Here is a 22,386-nt window from a genome sequence, read left to right as displayed (position 1 = left end):
AGAAGAACAGGTATTGCATTTCACTAGTAGTCAATAGGACACATAACTGCCAGATAAATATGGTGTTCATTTATTTACCTTTCTCATTTATTTACCTTTATTTATCTTTCAGGGGCTATCATTATTATTATTATCCTATATGAACCATTTAAAATAATGTTTTTGTTTGAGAGGTTCAGTTTGAAATCAAGATGTGGCAAAATAAGTAGACTTGCAACAGATACAGCAGGTGTACAGTATAACTTCTTCTCATAAGCTTAAAGCTCAGTTTGATGTAATAATGTTATCTTCTCTATACAGTCTTGTGTTCAGTGTTACATTAACTTGCACATTTCATACAAAAGAGCAAAAAATATGTATATGTATATCAGGCTATAGCATTATACTGCACAAGTATTGGTATAGCCAGAGAAAAATAAAATTGTGTGTTGTCTAAAAGCTGGAGGGTGTTGTCCTATAGATTTGAAAAAGGTTCAGATAATGGCATGGAACTGTCTAAAATTGATTCCACTTGCCCCCTTTTACTTCTTACGTATATTACCCCAGAACATGCACATGTGTTTTTAGGTAAGAATTACATGAAAACTGTCTATAACATTGTTTTAACACTAATCATATTAGCTGCAATGGGGTGATTCTGGAAGATTCAATGTCATGTTTTATGCAATTAAAATATACCAAAAAAAAAGATGAAACCATTTAAGCATTTAAACCATTTAAGCAATTTTGCAGAGTGATTTTACTAGAGTAACTGAAGAACTACTGTAGGTAGCAAACTGGAAAATGAGGTTCAATGTTGACAAGTGCAAAGTTATGCCCTTTGGTAGAAATAATATAAAAGCAAGTTATTTACTGAATGGTAGTGTGTTGGGGGTATCCTTAATTGAGAAGGATCTAGGGGTTTTTGTTGACAAGTTGTCTAATTCCAGGCAGTGTCATTCTGTGGCTACTAAAGCAAATAAAGTGCTGTCTTGTATAAAAAAGGGCATTGACTCAAGGGATGAGAACATAATTTTGCCCCTTTATAGGTCCCTGGTAAGGCCTCACCTTGAGTATGCGGTGCAGTTTTGGGCTCCAGTCCTTAAGAGGGATATTAATGAGCTGGAGAGAGCGCAGAGACGTGCAACTAAACTGGTTAAGGGGATGGAAGATTTAAACTATGAGGTTAGGCTGTCGAGGTTGGGGTTGTTTTCTCTGGAAAAGAGGCGCTTGCAAGGGGACATGATTACTCTGTACAAGTACATTAGAGGGGATTATAGGCAGATAGGGGGTGTTCTTTTCGCCATAAAAAGGATCAGCGCACCAGAGGCCACCCCTTTATATGAGAGGAATGGAACTTTCATTTGAGGCAGCGTAAGTGGTTTTTAACAGTGAGGGCAGTGAGGTTGTGGAATGCCCTTCCTAGAGATGTGGTAATGGCAGATTCTGTTAATGCCTTTAAGAGGGGCCTGGATGAGTTCTTGAACAAGCATAGTATCCAAGGCTATTGTGATCGTACAGTGAGTATAGATATTGGTATATATATATATATATATATGGTTTATATATGTGAGGTTAGTAAGAGTGTGTGTATATATGTGTGCACTGGGAAGTTCATCTGGAGGGGTTGAACTTGATAAACTTTTTGCCTTTTTCAAACCAACTTAACTATGCTGTTAGCCTTAAAGGATAAACATTTTGCCTAAGTCTGCATGCAAATTATAGCATGCGGAAAAGGATACCACAATGGTAATCCACAGTTTAATGTTGGATCTTAAAAACCCCTTATTACTACAACTATTGCTGAGGTATTTATTTGGCATTTACGAATACTATACTTTACAAAATATTTACATACATGTGTCTCGCTGTAGGGTTGAGCGTTGCACCTGTATATTTTTACATTCATCTTTATGGGCATGTTTTAACGCATAAAATGAAGATCTTCTGGGATATCTCTCCCCAGTGGAATTATTGCATTGGGATTAACCCTCTCCATGCCAATAATGTACCACTTATGTCACTGGCAAGAATGTTACAGAATGAGCATCCAGCGTTCTGTATTGCACTCAAACATGGCTCTAGCAGGTACATACCTAATTTAATTCAGGGAAATCAAGCCCAGCACCCATGTTTAGAAGGTAAGTTCCAATATAATACACCCCTATAAATATGATGTCTGTGGATGTTCACCTTACAATGGCATGGATCTTTCATATAAGCTAGTGCATCTTAGTATTAATTTTTATATTAGGGTTTTTAATAGTCTAGTAGTGACTTAAGCTGGCCATACACGTACCGATGTTATCATTATACGATATTCAGTGCGTGTATAGTGGCTCAACGAGACGATCGATATTGCAAAGGCTGCGGATAACTGTCGTCTCGTCAATCAGGCAGGCGCCCAAACAAAATCTATGTTTAGGGCTGAATCGCCAGAAGGAGGTAGAATTTCTATTGTTTTGACCTCCAGCAATGGTCGCACGAAAAATTGTTATTGCTACGTGCTACGTGTATGGCCACCTTTAACCAAACAAATGTAAACTGTTTAGATCACTCATGTTAACAATGCATAAAGCAAAATACAATTTTAATAGCACACTGTACAAAATCGTATAAAAATAACCAAGGACCCACATTTAAATAGGAAACAGATACACAGATGAAGAGAAATGGAAATATAATAATGGCCCCCAACAGTTAAAGAAAATTCAAACCCTCCCATTTTACAAACAGTAGATTGGTTTTTATTTAACATACCACAAGACAGGAACAAGAATTTTGCTTTAATAGAAAATAAAAATGAAATAAAATAACAATTTTGGCCGTGATTAATTACAATACTATATATTTTAACAAAAATTGACCCAACATTTTATACATGTATAATAGTTTTTTTCAGATAAGCTTGTTTTAAACAAAACGATGGGACAACGTGAATGAAATCGTAACTTGCAAGTTTTAGTTAAAAGTGGAAAAATATCTTTACAATCCATGATATCATTTTACAATTATATATGTTCAAATAGCAATACTTGCTTGTTTATGTATATCTATATATAAATATTTTATATATATATATTTATGAAAAGACACATATATAATTGTGCAAGAATGCAAATTACATATGCTTACTTTTATATATCATTAAATTAAAAAATTAACACATTCATTTCTAATTTTAAATTATTTATATATATATAAAAAAAAAAAACAAATCCCGCCATTAAATTGTTTTTGAATTGGATAGCTATGTATGTAACAGACATCAAAGGAAACATGGAACAAACCGCTCCCCCATAAAGGTGCTTACACTTCTGCTGTTATGCCGCAGCTGTATGACCATATTTATCATTTTGCTTTGTGAATATATATATAAAAGCAATGGAATGACCTTTTCTGGAATAAGGAAACATACAGCTATACTTTACATTGCTCCAATATAAAATAACTGTACCATTCACAGATACTTGTTTATGTATTTAGGGCTTATTAGTACAAATAGCTGTAGGTAAACAGAGTCATATCTTGAAGGAATTCGAGATACGTGTTGGTTTTAAGAGATAAGGTTGGCATTTCCCTTGCGTCCCTTCTAGGGTTCTTTATCATATACTAGCAATGTATATTAGCTGTAGTTTCCATATAAACTAAAGTATAAAAACAAAAATAGTGCCTTCAGGATTTTGTAATGGATTGGTTCTGTGATCTTCATGAATGGCGTTAATTCATTCACAAAAGGGTAACAAAGGAGATCTATAAATATGAGGTTTATTTTACACACTTTCTAAACCTTTGTTTGGCCTAAAATATTTGACACACCTTTAGAATAATGTTCTTAGAGCAGGGGTCCCCAACCTTTCTTACTTGTGAGCCACAGTCAAATGTAAAAAGACTTGGAGAGCAACACAAGCATCATAAAAGTTCATGTAGGTGCCAAATAAGGGCTAAGATTGGCTATTAGGCAGCCTCTATGCACACTATCAGCTTACAGGGGCTTTATTTGGTAGGAAATCTTGTTTTTCATTTAACCAAACCTTGCCACCATGTCAGGAATTCAAACATAACTCCCTGGTTTGGGGGCACTGGGAGCAACATCCAAGGGGTTGGTGAGCAACATGTTGCCCCCGAGCCACTGGTTGGGGATCACTGCCTTAGATTGAAGTAACAAATCTTTTCTCCAATCCTGAGCCTAATATTATTATAACAATTTTGTATTAATATTATATCAAGTTATAGACGCGACTCGATGCACATAAAGAATGACGTAATTTAGTATAAAATATAATGTTTCATATACCGTTATTATATGAGCTAATTTTACATGTATATGTCTTAAGGGACATGTCAACCCAAAAAAAAAATTTTTGCCTACTAAAAGAGAAACTAAGGGGCTGATTTACTTACCCACGAACGGGTCGAAATGAGTCCGATTGCGTTTTTTTCGTAATGATCGGTATTTTGCGATTTTTTCGTATGTTTTGCGATTTTTTCGGATTCTTTACGAATTTTTCGTTACCAATACGATTTTTTCGTAAAAACGCGAGTTTTTCGTATCCATTACGAAAGTTGCGTAAAAAGTTGCGCATTTTTCGTAGCGTTAAAACTTACGCGAAAAGTTGCGCATTTTTCGTAGCGTTAAAACTTAAAAGGTGCAAAGTTTCGCGTAAGTTTTAACGCTACGAAAAATGCGCAACTTTTCGCGTAAGTTTTAACGCTACGAAAAATGCGCAACTTTTTACGCAACTTTCGTAATGGATACGAAAAACTCGCGTTTTTACGCAAAAATCGTATTGGTAACGAAAAATTCGTAAAGAATCCGAAAAAATCGCAAAACATACGAAAAAGTCGCAAAATGTTCGTTTTCAAGTCGGAACTTTTCCAATTCGGGTCGGATTCGTGGGTTAGTAAATCAGCCCCTAAGTCTAAGGAACTTTCATTACAAATTTATAATGGTTGTTCAAGTTATTTATATATGTAATATACAAATAATTATATGTTGCTGGAAGATTCTGGTTTTGCAATATTGTTTAAAGTCATAACCAGGAGTTCCGCAAATTCTGTATTAATTTTTTAATAAATAATTCGAATCAGGTTTTCTGTTATTAGGCAAAAAATATATATATATATTTTTGGTTGTTGGTTGACATCCTTTAAAATGTAAAAATCACTAAGCAGATTTTCTGATAAGTAGATAGATTACAGGAACATGTTTTTGAAGCGAAAAATCTGTTTCAAAAGCCCTATTTTCCACCAAATTTCAAAATTTTGCATCTATGTCAAAAGGGATTTTTCTTAAGGTCAAAATTGACAGCATTAGAAATTACTCCCAAGGGCAACTACCTGTATACCTGTACTACAATCATTCTGGTCAGGCAGTTGGGAGTTAAACGTACCCAGTAGACTGAAGTCTGGACATCTGTCTGTTCTGTTTGATTGATGCATTGATGGATACCACCACTGTAACAGTTCCCTATAGTGATTTCCCAGTATATTTTTACATCTGCTCCTTTATAAAATGGCAGATTGCTCTAATACTGACTATCTAACAACAATGTTTTTCCCAAGTCTACTGGATAGCAGCCCACATAAGTAAAGTCTGAAACGGTCATATGCTACAATGTTTTGTCTCATGTAAAGGCCACTTGCATTTGGGTGCCCACAATATAAACTGCCATTCTGCTAAAGGAAGTTCCTCATACTTTAGGGGCTGATTTATCAAAAATTGATGAAAGTCATGATTAGTTTTTGTCCTACAATTTGCCCCAAATATCAAACCAGAATAGTCTAAAACCTGCTGAAATGCCATAGAAGTCAATGGGAAGTGTACCTTTAGTATTCATGCAAGTTGGAAATGACACATTTTTCCCCACACAATTTTGTGCCATTCACCACTGATTGTTTAAAAATGAATTCAAAATTGTGACTAGCAACTTTTTCCATAAATCTTCCCATGATTTTATGATCACATTAAATCCATTCATGAATTTGAATAACTTATAGGAGAAAATGGGAATTACAGGTCAGTTTTTTCAATAATAACTTAAGTTTTGATAAATGTGCTCCTTAGTGTAGACTGCACAAGTAATCTTTTTGATTGTTTTGGAAAAGATTTATTTTAGAAATAAATCATGTTTAGAAAATATATCACGGTAGTTTTTTTTTTTAACAAGTTGGTGCAGCAAACAACTTAAGCTGGCCATACACGTGGCGATCTCACGATGTTTCGTACGACCGTCGGTCGCACGAAACATCGTCAGATCCGCCACACACCATTCAGGGCTGAATCGGCAGGTAAGGAGGTAGAAACAATAGGATTTCTACCTCCTTCTGCCGATTCAGCTCTGAAGGGAGAATTTTGGTCAGGCGCCTTCTATGGCGCCCGATCAAAATTTTCTAACTTGGCCGATCGGCGAGCCGACCGATTTCAGCAGCTTCCTGCGATATCGGTCGGCTCGCTGACATGCCATACACGCACCGATTATCGTACGAAACGAGGTTTCGTACGATAATATCGGTGCGTGTATGGCCACCTTAACTCTTGGCCCATTTTTCAACATTTGGATTTTCATGGTTTTAGAGGTTTTTGAAACAATTTTCACAAATGTCAGTCACTTTGACTTAAAAAAAAGCACAATTAAGGAAAAATGCGGAACTGTGAAAAACATAACTTTTTTCGTATTGTTGTGCAAATGCAAGCTCCAAAAACCCTCAAAAAACCTCTAAAACCATGAAGCAAAAAAAAAAAAGATCTTCCAGTTGTAAAAGGGACGTCTGCCACTGACTTCTATATGATCTCAACAGGTTTTCGATGGCGTATTTTTGCTCGTGACGGTTTTGCCACATAATAAAATGCAAAAAGACAAGTTTATCAGCAACAAAATCATATTTTGGTGCATAAAAAAATGAATCGTGAAAAAAAAAAACAAATGTTGCTAAATGCCCCCCTTAATGTAATGAGAGCCATCAGAAAAAATCTGGGTAATTTTGTCTTCATGCATATTTAATATAGCTTTTGTGAGCCAATATAACTGCCAGTGGAAAAGTGACAGTTTTGAAAGACGTATGTTATCTTTAAGCAAATGCTATAGAAAATTAGAATTCACAGTGCAACCAGATTGTAATAAAAAACCAATGCAAAAAGTCAATTGTTCTTATTCATCTATATGAACGTATAAGATTTCCCCATTGACTCACATGTAAACATTGTATTGTTGTAGCACCAAAATATTCACACAGATACCCATAGTGCTAAAAGCGGGTGTGTGTGTGTCTTTGTGCATGTACCATGTTTGTGTGGATTTCATTCCACAATAGTTTTGGTAGTAGAATCTTAATTTACAATGTTCCATAATCATTTGGCTATGTCTGAATCATACTGAATTTCCAGGGGTGAAGGCATGCTATATATATATATATACACACACACACACATATTTCCATGTATAATATACATATGCATTTTCCACACAGGTGCACTAGCTCTGGTGACAATGATGTCTAATGGATGTATGCAAATATGCTGACTGGCATCTGCAACTTATTAGCAATGATTTGAACGTTTTTAATTTTTTCTGACTTTTTTTTTTTTTTTTTTTTGAAGTGACAGACTTTACAAGTATGCTAAATAGAATCGCTGCAGGGAAAATCCATTCAAGCAGTTCCCAGTTTTGTTTTGTTTTTTGTAATAAATGATATTTAAGTTTTCTTTTGAACAAGCTAGCTTTTTAAGATATATTAAACTTGACTTTTCAAAATACAAGTCCATATTGAAACAGCCCTGTTGGTGTCTTCTGTAGATAAATCCCTCCTTGGAGAATGATCATTTAATTATTACATTTAAATGTGGGAAAAAACATTTTTTTATGGTTGTTGAGGTTTAGTTTTCTAAGGGAAAATGGGGTTGGTATATACCTAAGAATAACATGTCCAGTGGAATTACAGTTATATATTAATACTTTTATCTATAAATCTATCACCGCTAAACATTCTTGCATGGCACGTGGAATTGTGACTGACTGTAGAATTAAATGACTTTCGATATTTTTCTGTTTTCCACTTTTATAACAAGACCTAGATCAGAGTAACTAACAGAACAGCCTTTAACTCTAAGGTTAGACAGGAGATGGAAAGGACCAGAATTCACTGAGTTTTTGCTAAAGGATAAACTTATGTGTTTTAACTCACTCATAGTTATCCCACCCAAGCGCAGTTCCAGCAAATCAGAAAGGCTGATGTTAATAGATGCACCTGATATATAGTAGCTGCACAGTGAAGCGCTGACAAACTGCAATATAGCACCTATAGCAGCAGAGAAAGAGAAATTAAATGACCTTTAACCAATCTAACAAGGAATAGAAAATGTTAAGGAGAAGGAATCAGGCATACCTCATGTAACTGCACAGTTTGTAGCATATAAATAACCAAAAAGCCCATTATTAGATAACTATAAATGCTATTTCTGTATAAAGTGAGAATATTCTATATCATATTAATGCAAATAAGCAAACAGAAAACACTAAATAGAAATATATGTGCAGTATTTGCATGGTATTATAAATAGCAGAAGGAATGATGTACAGTAATGATATACATAATCTGATTTAGAGCACTGACTGAAGGAGAGGAGGGGGAGAGATTTGTTCTTCGAGAGTGCAGCGATTATTACAAGAAGATTCAGCTTTGCCCAGCATTTTAGTAGGAAAGGGTAATTTATGAATGCAAGCGCAGCCACTATAATGGACACAAATATTGAGTGTATTGATGGCATTCATGAAAAATACAAACACTTTAGTTACCACCACCCTGAATATGGCAGGAATTCCATGTTTCCCACAGTTCCCATAGCAGCATCAGACTTTACCCAAAAGAACCACACACTAATGCTGTTTTAACTACACAAGCCAGAAATTAACCACTCTGAAAATGTTAGCCACAACTTGCACCTAATTTGTGAACACACACTTGCCGCAATAGCTCCCAACACAATTATGCTGGAATTGTGGGAAAAAGATGCATTGTGGATAAAAAAAAAAAACATGGGAGTTTGCATTTGAAAATTGCACTGTCCAAACTGTGCCTGAGAATAAAACTACTGAGGATGGAATCAAGACACTTTAGAAGCTTTAGGCATGAGGCATTAGAAGCCATCTAGAGGCTCAACAGCTGCTATAGTATACTCCCACAATTCCTAGCCACTTGGATACAGTGTGGAATTCTGGGAATTATTCTGACTTAGACAAGACAAACCATAGCAAGGTGATTTACAATTTCTAATGAATAACCTCTATGCAGCTAGAGACAAAATCCTAGGTCAGAAATGCCACATTTTAGGGCCTACCAAATTTAATGATATTTACTTCACATGACCACACCCACTATCTTTTGCCACCTAGGCACCCTACAGTCTCAACATCCTCATCATTTACATTCAGTGTCATTTAACTGAGATTTGGTCAGATGTTAGCATATTCAACCTCACACTTAAGGCCATAAACAAACCAATAATATCATACAGATTTTTAATGGTGTGTGTATAGTGGCTTGTTGATCCCAACCAATATCCATGTACCATGGATGTCAGTCATTCATGGATCATGCAAGTTTGTAAAATCTGTCACCATGTTGGCCAACTTATGCTGCATAGGCAGATGGGGATTTTAAGAAGAGCTGTCGCTCCTCTTCAGTTATTGCTGTGTGTGCCTCCTCCCACACTCCCCATTTGTTTGATCAATGGGATGACCAGTGGGAGTATGGCCACCTTACAAATTACAGGATTGATTCACCCCCAGTTAATCACCCTACTCTGGGCAGGGTGGGGGTCGAAGCCGTCAACTGACTAACCCAGTTTTTAGTTTTGGCCAACAATTTCTTGGGTAACCATACCAGGTAACAATAATGCAAATTATTTGTGAACAACACTAACACATGACCAGATTATTGGTATAAAAAAAAAGCTTATTTTATGGTTTACCCATTACAGTTTAAGGGAAAGAATGGAAAGAATCTGAAGGCATATTTACTGTTCTTCTGGCCCACAAGGCATAATGCCATATCAAGCAAATTCCATGAACCCATTTTGGCCAGATCAGACACACTTCCATTATAGTTTTCACATATAGGCATGGGATCTATTTTCAGGAATGCTTGGGGCCTGGGATCCGTAATTTGGATCCCCATACCTTAAGGCTATTAAAATAATTGAAACTTAAAATAATCCGAATAGGACTGTTTTGCCTCTAATAAGGATTACTTTTATTTTAGTTAGAATCAAGTACAAGTACTGTTTTATTATTACAGAGAAAGAGGAAACCATTTTGAAAATTCTGAATTTAATTTTAAATATAATTTGCTTAAAATGGAATCTATGGGAGATGGTCTTCCTGTAATTTGGAGTTTTTTTTAGATAAAATGGTTTTTAGATAAGCTATCCTATACCTGTACTATAATGATATTTATTATACAGGTATACAACCTGTTATCCAGAATGCTCAGGACCAAGGGTATTCCAGATAAGGTGTTTTTCCGTAATTTGGATCTTCATACCTTAAGTCTACTAAGAAATCAATAAAACATTAATTAAACACAATAGGATTATTTTACATCCAGTAAGGATTATATCTTAGTTGGGATCAAATACAAAGCACTGTTTTATTTTTACAGAGAAAAAGGAAATCAATTTGAAAAATCTGAATTATTTGATTAAAATGGGATCTATGGGAGACAGGCTTTCTGTAATTCGGAGCTTTCTGGAGATCAGGTTTCCGGATAAGGAATCCCATACCTGTACTATAATATACTATAATTATTCAATATACAACATATTCATGGGGTCTATTAGTGAGAATGCTAGGGACCAGGGATTTCCAGGTATGTTAGAGTTTGGAACACTGTGCCATAAACATCTAAATATTTTAAAACCCAATGATAGGGTTAGGAGTTTATTAAGAGGTTATTAAGTACAAGGTACTATTTCATTATCACAGAGGGAAAATCTATATACAATGAATAATTTAGGAAAATGTGGGAACTGAAATATAGCAGAGCTTTCTTTTCATGTGTTCCAGATATTACATCCCATACTTTACACCAAAGTGTTCCTACATCTATTATTGGATATAATTTATAACATGGACCCAGTATGCCCCTTGTCTAATAACTTTGGGTCCCAACATTCTCTGCCAAAATTGTGTTTTTAAATTCTGTTTGATACAAGCATTCTTGCATTTTTCTAATCAAGTCCATTTTTAATTTCTACTCACAAGGATATGTCCACTATGCCAATATGTCTCACTCTGCTACACCTAAAATTAATTTGCACACACAAGATCAATACTTGCTAGAAATCTAACAGCAATGATAAAATCTCAGCACAGCAACCAGTCATAAAATAGAAAGAAGATGACTAACTAGGAAAACACCTATTTTGTTAACCAAACCATATAAATAAGCACATTGGGAAGAAGCTGACTAAACCATATAAAACCTGAAGTGTTGTAAGATGAAGTAAACCACTTGGGCAAGTCACTATTTTGTTAGCATTCAGTATGAAAGCCCTTGTTCCCAAATTCGAGCAACTGGTTCATTTTATTAAAAAAAATGTATTTTGAGCATCTATTCAGTGTTTTTGATGCCCTCCTGATAAATTACAATATATATAAATGTGTACATTAGAAGTATGTTGGATTAAAGAGACAGTTAACCAGAACAGAGCATGGGATGATAAAAGATAACATTGTGAAAATATTGTATTTACATTTAATTAAAGAATAATATAAAACAACAATTACACTGACATAACAAGTTACAAATAGAAAAATAAATGGAATGTGCCATGAATGATATGTAAATATTTTATCGGAATGTGCTGACCCAACATATCTGATTGTGGTCCATGCCCTTTTGTGATGTAAAGTGTTGCCTTTTCTGTGTACGAGCAATACAGGGCACTCCTGGCAGGACTGAATACAATAAGGCCCTGAAGTGTCAGTGTGATCAACCTGGCATTAAATGACATTTGAGAGCTAAAACCATTAACTCAAAGGTTCTTGTTCTTGAGACCCAGCTGCACAATATGTATTGAAATTAATCTCTGATCACCTCATAGGCCATTATCATATTTCATTAGAATACTATAGAATCATGGCATCCCAACTACATATGTTCTTCGTATAGGACCATTGACATAGAGGGGCGTATTTACTAACATAGGTGCTCAGTTGCATCCAACTTGTTGCATACTAAGCAGAACTTATTGGTTGCAACTGTAACTGTGATGGTGGACTTTAGCGCCTATGGTATTACATTAGCCACACAATTTTAATTTTGCCAGTGTCATGTAAATGTAAACATACAACAATCAATTGGTTTGAATACTTGAAAAAATAGGTTAATAGATTTTGGCACCTCCCTTTGTAATATAGAGAAATGCACACAAAAATTTGACTCTAACAATGAATGTAGTCATTACAGCAGCACTTTAAGTACATTATGAGCCCACCAATGGCTGACTAATAAATCACAGAAGGCAGACAAGTTTCTTGATGGACATACATAGAATGCATCTGTTTGACAATGAATTAAAGGTGGAGAACACCTTAATATTAACTTTTTTGACACTTCAGACTGGCATTTATGCTGTTATAAAGTTGCTAGTATTACAGGCTAGCAATAATTTGTTTAAATCCTAGAAGATGAGTAGAAGTGTCTGCTGGGCTTGGTAGCTTTAGTAACCTGATAGCATTTACATTCTGGGTTGTTATAGGCAGAACATAAAGCAAATGATTAAAACTAATGATAATACTGTAATAATAATGATAAACAATTGCAGTATTACTTTGATATGGGCTGCCAGCTTTTTGCAGTTATAATTTACTATTTGTTTGAAAAGCAAGTATCTGATTTATTGCTATGGGTTGTTAGATGCACTCTAAACTATGTGTCTTTTATTATATAACCCTTAAATTCTTATAAGTGGCAGCCCCAGCTTTGATGAGAGTAAAAAGTTAATTTTTAGGTGAACTTCACCTTTAATGTTTTCACAGCATTGGATGTTTATTCCTTCTCACTCATTGATAGTTAATGGAATTATTAACATTTAAACAATGCAACGGTAAGTAACAGCACTGATTAAATATTTTGACTAAAGATAATGGGATAGTAACCCTTAAAATCAAAAATAATAGTTTGCAAGTTTTTTTTTTCTGCTGAGCAATATGAATTTCCTGTAGTCGGCATATGTGGCCCTAATGTCCCTAAACCAAACACTATTACCTCTATGGTAAGTCAACAAACTCATAAAACTTTTCCTGTCTCCCCATCCCACTAAAAACAATGAAAATAAACAAATTCAGCTTTTTCAAACACATTTCTGCTTTTTACTCAGCAGAAAAAAAAAACATTTTATTTTACTAGTTAAGGCTTATTCCACCCCAGCAAAAAAAAAAAAAAAAAAAAAGCCCTATAACAACAACATAAACAAAGCTGATCATTTGCTACATGGTTCACCACAGCCATGGCAGGGAGCTTAGAATTGAAGTGTCAGATGCTTTATGGAGGAGACCATAACGAACAAGAAAAGGCAATACCTTTAAGCTGACATCACATCATTAGCTGAACCTTTATTTTGGCATCAACGCTTTGGTCACACAAACTGACTGTGGATCCAGGTGCTTACGCTAAACACCCAGATAGACAAGGTAGGTCTGTTGTATATTTTTTTCTTTTTTTTTTTTTTTTTGTTTGTTTCAATTTCACTCTTTGAAGTTCCAACAAAACAGTTCACCCACAGCAAAGGAGAGCTGAGGGGCAAAAGAAAGTGAGAAAAGAGGTGGCTTTTTATTATTAATATGAAAAATCTATAAGTCTAGAGGGAGAAAGAGCCTCAACAGCAGCCAATTCACACCTTGAGCGTACATGTTCTGCAGCACAGTTGCTGGAGCACCTTTCTTATGCACAAATTGTTCTTTTTAACTAGCATACAGAAGCCACCTTCCGCCCACGCTTCTTCCGTAGCTTTCCAAAGGTGGACAGTAGAAAGGAGCAGAAATGGGAAGATTTTGAAGAGGACACGATGCACACAGAGGAAGATTTGATTGGTAAGAACAGGCAGATGAAACCATTCAGGAGCAGGAAACAAGGAAATTTGGTCCATCGAAAGATAATTTCATTTTTTTCAACAGGAAGGAATACAGTGGTCCAGAAATGAGTGATTGGAATCCATTGATGAAAAGAGGAGAAAAAACACAACAGTAGAAAATTAGAAATCATAGTAAATGTAGCATTGATTCATACGTAAAATCAATATACATCATCACATGGATTTAAAAAATAAAAAGTGGTATAGAGTTTACAGAGACAGGTATTGTTCATCAGTATATTTGGTTAACCAGTGCATGTTACCGACTATGTGGATGAATAGTAAGTAGAACTCAAATAACATTTAGAAAACTACACTGCATAAATAAGGTTGGTGGGAACATGGCAATTCTTACCTGTATGGCATGGACAACATTAAAAAACACTGTCACTTGATTGAAATTTAATGGAATAAATTCAACAGAAAACATTTAATAAATGATGAGATAAGAATAAAAGTCAAACACTATTATTAATTACTAAGGCACACACATACTACACTCCAGTCTGACCTGCCTGCACAGCAAAACAGAAATGAAATACCTCGATAAAGGTCAAGTCTAAAGCTTCCTCTTCCATAATGAAAATACACAGCAATTTGTTAAAAAGTACATAAAAGAAACTTACAAGTTTCTCTTACATGAAATAGCTTAGATTATGATACCATTCATTATAACTGCTATTACAGAGAGTAAACTTTACTTTTTTTTCATTCATCAGTGTCAATATACTATGTAGGCCTTAATGCTTTCAGATCACTAGTTTAGCTTCGCCCCAGGCTCAGCTTTGCTCAGTCTGACATCATTCACCTCTCTTAGGCTTGAATGATACTCTGTGTGAAGTTATGGTGAAACACATTGCTGTTTTATAAAGCATATGACCAAAGATTCTTCCTGCTGTGATAATACATATATTACAGCAGGGAACTAAGCTTAAAGTATACTGCTTCTGGTCAGAGTACCATAAATTCCTATTTCCTGTAATCTCTTTGCTCCTCGGTAAAGCAGCAGTGTGTGTTCTGTTGATGTACAACTTTGGGTTCACACTTCTAAATACATTCTGTATTGGAGCTTATGTAGTTTTAACTGGTGTGAAAACATTTCCTTATACATTAAAAGGAAGTACTGAAACAAATCTTGGGGGAGACATGTGGTAAAATGAAAAAAATACTTATTATGTACAGAAAATTTTGCAAAGGTGTTACTTACCTTAAAATAATTTATCAGTGCAGTGAAATAGCCTTTTAGCTTGAAAACAATATTCTGGGGCACTGAATCCCCAGTCCATAGCTGAAAGATATTTCTTCGCTAACATTACAAGAGTTGAAAGAGTTTTTTAAAAGTATTAAAAACAAGTAGTTCTCTAACATCTCTTTCATCTTCAAGTTGAAACTTTCTGGCCACGCAAAAAGTTTAACATAATCTTTCACCCAAAATTGGTAGGCCATCAATTTTAGGGCAATCTTTACTACAGAATAAAAACAATAGCTCACCAAGGACTCCTAAAGGCATGTTAATTGTGGTCACTGGCCAACCTGAAGCAGGTTGGAACAATTTGCTGCTGAAATACAGCAATTATAGTTTGCCCACAAATGGCTGGATAAATGTCACAGAAGCTCAATCGACCATAACAAATTTGTAAAATTGCTTTTGCATGATCACCTTTAGCCAAAAAGTAGGGAATAATAATAATGTGAACAAAAATTAAAAAAACCTGAAGGGACAGAGCATATACAGGCAGTGGAAACCTTTTTGTATACTGAGAATTTTCTAGTAGGTCTCCTCAGTATTTCTTCCCAGGGCAAAGTCATCAAGATAAAATGCCAAGACATGACTGAGAAAAGGCTAGGAAGATCACCATTCTTACAGAACAGTAAAAGCATTAATCTCCGAAAAATGTTGACATGGGAATATTGCACCTCTTATCAATTGGGTGTATCATTCAGAATAATTTTCCTTGACTCTTCTCAGAGATAATCCTTCACGTTAACTCTTAACAACTTAGGGAAATATACCAGAAAATACAATGTGCCAACAGAGAGGCAATTCAGTCAGTCAGATTGTGATGCACCAATAAATTAAACTGTGCATAAAGCATGTACTGCCACAGGTGACTCCTTAACTCCATCACCATTTAGCTATCTAAATGTAATAACAGTTATGAACAGAAAAATATTTTCAATGAAAAAAACTGTTCCTCTGTGTGAACATTTTTTTCTTTCTGCAAATTGAGTACCTTTTGTGAACCTGGAAGGTAGTTAGTAACCCCATTTAACAGTGGAAGCTAATTGTGAATTTCATAGTGTATGTAAGTACTAAAAAAGCAGGCCTTTTGCCTTTTATCACAGTTTCACCATTGCCTTTTTATATGTGATAACTCAATGAGCAATATTATTGCTTTTTCAAGGTTTTATCTACAAATGTAAATATAAAATAATAACAAAGGTATAAGAAACTGAATTTTATAACCCCCAAAGTCATAGTTCAAAAATATCTCCACTCCCTCTAAGCTGGTGGTATTTATCAAACTATTTTTACTGCAGATTTATTTCAGCAGGAATTCCCTTAATAAAAAAAACAAAAATAGGTTCTATTACAAGTGCACACTTGGGGCTGATTTATTATTTCCAGGCTCCAAGAATTGGTTACTTAGACCCCAGAAAGATTATCACTACCATCGACTCACCATCTTTACAGATCGTTCCCACTACACAGACACTGCTTTCCAGGACATAGTTATCTAGGCAACTTGTGCAATTTCTGTCTCCTGGGCCGGAGCACGTCAGGCAGCTGGCATCACACCTGTCAGATATTATGAAATATTAGAATCCAAAGAATTCATTACATTACTGCTATATGAGTGGCATGTCGATCCAAGTCAACTGCCATAGATCTAATACAGACACCTTAACAGGCACTAAAACTAGCTCTTAAATGAAATGGTGAATATGCAGAAAGATACAAGGGTTTGTAGGAAAATACAATTTAAAAGATGTCACTATTATTTAAAAGTGATTGAATTAGCTTATGTTGGATCTCAGCATATTAGTCCAAGAAATTTTTTTGTTGAATATCCCGCCTACTGTTTAGGGCTTTTCCTTTGCACTCCTACCTTTCAATACGCATCTACAGCTCCTGCTAAGAACATATCATACAAAGTGAGAAGTAGAAAGAATTGTTGCTGTACAACTTACACTGTTATTAATACATTAAAGTCTACCATAGGGCAGAACATTCAAAATATATGTAATATAAATTACTGTTTTATAATAGATCACTGTGGTTTATTTAAAGTCATACTTATAGCTCTAGGTTGACAAGTCTAGCAGAAACTCCTGAAGGTCAAGATGCGAGGTCCAGGAGTCCCCTTACAGAAATCTCTCTTTCTCTCTCTTTCTCTCTCTACATGCAGCTTTGTGGGAAGAACACACCAATGTATTTGAGACCTAACTGTTAATCAAAATCTGACTCTAACATCTGCATGTAGAGAGACACAGATTTCAGAGAAGGGGATACTCTGAAGTAACTGTAATTATTTCAGAAACAGTACAAAATGTTTAGTTGGTTAAATTAAGAAGGTTCCTTATTTCAATGATATGAAGCTTATATCTACTAGCAGTTGTTTGTGCTATGCTAAAAGCAATCAGTCTACTCAAGGCTATAAGGAAAGCCACTGTGCTTGCTTCAAGCACCCACGTCACTCTGTGAAAATAAAAGAGCAACCTACAATTACATAGAAATCCAGGACAAAACTCGGTGGGCCTCGCCGACCCAGACCTGATCCCCACTTGCCGCTCCCTGCTGCTGTCATTCCTTCGCTGCCCTTCCTTCCCTGTTCGCTGCAAAGTATAAGGTACGCAAAAGGGATGGGGGGGGTCAAGGCACTGGTGGCAGGTGAGTCCGTTGGGGCCTCTGAGTGGGTGTAGGGGGGGGGCATAGAATAGCAATTCCAGTGGGCCTTGCACACCCAAGTCTGATGCTGCATACACCCTATTATTTTAACACTGTCAGAATCACTTTAGATGTATGAGATCAGGTTTATCTAGTGAAGAACTACAACAGGAAAAGACTAAGGGAAAATAATAATTATAGCAACTCAGTTAAGTAATTAATGGGCAAGCACAACAAAAAAAGAAATGATATTATCTAACATAGCCATTTAGTATGTCTATGCTCTTTTTTAACAGAACTGAAAGCAGGGAGAAAAGCATCTAACTAAGTGACTGTGGCAGGCTGTCTGCATGGTAATCTGATGTGCATAGGTGACTGAAGGGTTCCATTAGATAAAGGACTTTCCATTAATTAGAACACTTTATATTCAGAATGTAATGTTTCTGGTTCGGTCAATAACGCTTATTTCCACTAAGCAAAAAAAGCAAAACTGCAGTATGCAAAAGACAATATGTTCAGTACTCTGGCTTCTTTGCTGCATGTCTGGTATTTCCCTACAGAAGCTTAATGAATTTAGGTGTCTGTAAAGGCCATTTAAAAAACCTGCCTGTTTCATTCTGTAATTCTGGTTAATCTATTGTTCCGACATACAGTATTATATAAGGCTTGGGAAAACTCTACTTACTTTTTGCAAATTTTGTAAGCATTTGTTTTTGATTGTGTCAGATAATATCCAGAACTACACATGTGCACACATTTTCCATCTTCAAATAATGTTCCATCTGTGCAGTTTATGCAGTTGTCTATTCCTGGTCCTAGAGGAAAGATATAATATATATATATATATAGTTGTAACTATTAAAAACAGATTTCCAAATACCTTTATACAATACATACACACACACACATATTATACAATACCATTGATTACTGAAACTATTGCACAATAGTACTTGTTATTGTACTTGACTAGAGTACTCTACTAGAGGTCTCTTCTGCCTACCCCTTGTTCTGGCCCTGTACCATAGTGCCCATGCAACAGCTAACTAAGGTGATAGGTGGGGGATAAATACTTACAGCAATACTTACCCCTTGCTTTTATAATCATGAGTTAATTACAGTTGATAAATAGGCTCATAGGTTATCAATAAAAGATTGGTGCTTCTATATGTCTGTTAGCTTGGTAGAAGGTATGGCTGACCATAACTGAATGCTGGTCCACAAAGTCAGACCTAAGCGTGAAGACACATGCTACTTGTCACTGCTACAAAAATAGAAAATGCTGATAATTGTCTCTATGTGTGTTTTAGCAGAGGCAATTTTCAGTATTCTCTATGGCAAGGTATTTTTTGCCGTTTAGTAGCCGCGACAAGTAGCTGCTACTAAGTAGCTCCGTGTGTCTTCACCCTAAAAGTCTGAAAATAAAAATAACAATAATAAAAAATAATAATTCTCCTAGTAAATTCCTGTACTCCTATTCCCAGTCCATACCTGAACATGTGGCGCATGATCTGTGACATGGATCACATTCCTTTTTAAGAGCACTGTAATATTTCCCATCTTCACAACTCATGGCACACTTTGATCCTTGTAAACTATAAAAAAAGACACACAAATGCATAAATATACATAGATGTTTAGTGTAATTTATTTCTAAGCTGTTGGGAGGAACAGCATAATAGACTTTTTACAAGCACTGTCCCTATGGAATGAAATGTGAGGGCGAGCTGAATAAACATGAGGGACCACGGAAGCAATTAACACAAGGATTCATCAATATTTATTATTTGACTCAGCTGCCCTCAGTGTCTTCTTCTTGAAGAAGAAAGATTAACAGAATAATGGGTCTCTATTTATGTAAATTATTGAAATGAGGGAATCGGTGACTGCAATACATGTGAAACTGATAAAGTATGTTTTCTGATCTGGCCAAATAAAGTGAGGTTTTCACAGATACAAAACCCCCCTGAACTTTATGGATTGTTTTGACACAGGAAATCACTAATGAAAAGCGAAGTGGTACAGACAATTCATCTGTTATGGCTAAGTGATAACTACCATCCTTCCTCAACATCCATTTGATCTAATGGACCAAAGTATCACTGCCTATTTTCCTTCCACAGTCAAAATCACAAAACAGCACAGCAAGTAGGGCTCAGTGATCATAATTGGCATGAATACAATTAAAAATCAGTGGAAATGCAAGTCATGTATGGTTGCAACCATGGCATAATGAAGTACTATACTGTGTATCTAACTGCAGTCTTGTTCCACTGCATATGCAGAAGGTAAAACATATAAAAAGTGAACTAAGTGAGGGGAGACTACTGATTATTGAGGTTATCTGCATAGTCAAGGGACAATTGTTACTGATTGAGCCTTAAAGGGATTCTGTCAAGGTAGAACATATTTTTTTCAAAATGCATAAGTTAGTAGCCTCCTCCTGCAGAATTTTGCACTGAAATCCATTTTTCAAGAGAACAAACAGATTTTTTTATATTTACTTTTGAAATTTAATGTGAGGCAGCCATTATCTTACTTTCCCAGGTGCTTTTAGTCATGTGACTTGTGCTCTGATAAACTTCAGTCTCTCTTTACTGCTGCAATGCAAGTTGTGTGATGTAACCCCCCCTTCACCCCCACCAGCAGTCTATCAGAAGAACAATGGGAAGGTAACAACATTACCGCTCCCTTCCGCCTCCATTGAAGGATTCAGGGGCCTCAACACATACATCATTTCCATATTTCTATGCTGCCGTCTCTTCTTTGCTTTGGGCTAATAGCATATGCTGGTACCGTCCATTATTTTAGTGAGTGGGAAAATGGGCAAACTGTCTATACTGCCTCCCATTACATTAGGGTGACTTCAGGCATTTCCCTGGCAGCTAAAATACAATATGGAAAAACTGCCCCATGTGAAAGGCAGAGGGTAATGGCATCCAAAATATATTGAAATACAGAGAGAGGCAGTGGGATCTTTAGTCCCAAATACATTAAAGTGAGAGGCAGTGTGAACTTTAGCACATTAAACACATTATATACAATGAGAAGCAACGGTTTCTGACACCCTCACCCCCTTCCAAATAGCAAGTTTCCTGAAGGCTGGAGAAGATTTCAACATTGGAAAGATCAAAACGAATTCAGAAATGGTCTGCATTACTAAAAATGCTCCCCACCTAGTAGAAATATCAGAAACAATAACTGTCTGAAACAGTGGTGTAACAATAGAGGAAGCAGACTCTGTGGGGAGCCTGGACCGCAGGGTCTGCTTCTTACATTTAGCGAGTGGGAAGCAGGGGTTTACATGCCTATGCGTGGGGGGTGAAGTATGTGGCAGAGTTGTGGGAGGATGAGTCAGGGTGAGGGGGCCGGGCGAGTTTGTACTCTGCACTGGGCCCCCCTAAAGATTTTTTTGCAGCTGCCTTCAGACACCACTTGTCTGAAGGCAGTTCAGAAAGCAGTCTTTTCCTGAAAGCACAGGATCAGACACAGTGACCTGAAATGGCTGCCTACACACCAATATTACACCAAAAAAAGTGAAGTAGTTTATCTGTCATACTTTCTTACCTCAGTCCTGGTTTGCATTCAGTGCAGGTTTGCTCTGAAGTGCAGCTCTTGCAGTTCTCATTGCATTTTCGACAAAGGACCTTATCTATAAACACAGTCCCAGAACAAAATGTGAATACAAAGTAAAAATTTGCTTTAAAAATCCTGTCATCCATAGGCCTTCAGCCAAATTGTAACTGTATAATATTATTGACCATTTTTTATGCTTTGGATTAATGCTTTTTTATCTTTCCAAATCTTAAAGCATTTACTCTAAGAACAGTTTAACATATCACATTCTACAGTTTCATGCTCAGTTAATGCTCATTAGCTTGCACAAAATAGTCTGACAGCACCAGAACTGGCACTTTTTGGCATGGAAACCTCCACTTTTAAGGCATTTCCAATGCAGTACCCTAACTCTCAAAAGGAGATATTAATGCAGAAACTTTGCTTTAAAGTGGACCTGTCACCCAGACATAAAAAGCTGAATAATAAAAGTCCTTTTCAAGTTAAACATGAAACCCAAATTCCTTTTTTTAAATAACACATCCATACCCTTTATAAAGACATTTAAAAATCCCCGCTGTCAATCATATATTGCCTACCCCCCCCTCTATGCCTTAGGCATAGAGGCGGGGCAGACAATACCTTTAGCTTTCCATTCAGCACTTCCTAGATGTCACTGCACTTCACACTTTTCAACTCCCTCCCCATCACCTAATTAGGTAGCCAGTGCATGGGCCTGGGCATCTGGTCCTTTAACAAGATTTTGGTGTGATGCAAAGTTTGCCTTACTAACAGTGTCCACAAAATGGCAGCTGCCTGCTTGCTGTGA

At 36.1% G+C, this 22,386-nt stretch overlaps 1 protein-coding gene across 3 annotated transcripts in view; it reads right to left on the bottom strand.

The window, feature by feature from the left end:
- Positions 1–22,386, bottom strand: part of pcsk5 (proprotein convertase subtilisin/kexin type 5) — a 246,229-nt gene that overhangs the window by 67,177 nt on the left and 156,666 nt on the right. Inside the window, exons 17-21 of one of the 3 annotated variants that reach the window (XM_031890900.1) lie at positions 21,570–21,654; positions 19,494–19,597; positions 18,688–18,817; positions 16,798–16,913; positions 11,720–13,980 (exon numbers count right to left, since the gene is read on the bottom strand). In XM_031890900.1, coding sequence (XP_031746760.1) covers positions 13,874–13,980; positions 16,798–16,913; positions 18,688–18,817; positions 19,494–19,597; positions 21,570–21,654 — 542 coding nt within the window. In that variant the 3' untranslated portion in view covers positions 11,720–13,873. Of the gene's footprint in view, positions 1–11,719; positions 13,990–16,797; positions 16,914–18,687; positions 18,818–19,493; positions 19,598–21,569; positions 21,655–22,386 lie in introns of those variants that run through there. The other 2 variants (XM_031890898.1, XM_031890895.1) reach the window with 2 other exon arrangements.

Source organism: Xenopus tropicalis, chromosome 1 (assembly GCF_000004195.4).
Source record: "Xenopus tropicalis strain Nigerian chromosome 1, UCB_Xtro_10.0, whole genome shotgun sequence".
NCBI lineage: Eukaryota > Metazoa > Chordata > Amphibia > Anura > Pipidae > Xenopus > Xenopus tropicalis.
This window is presented reverse-complemented; position numbering and strand designations above follow the sequence as displayed.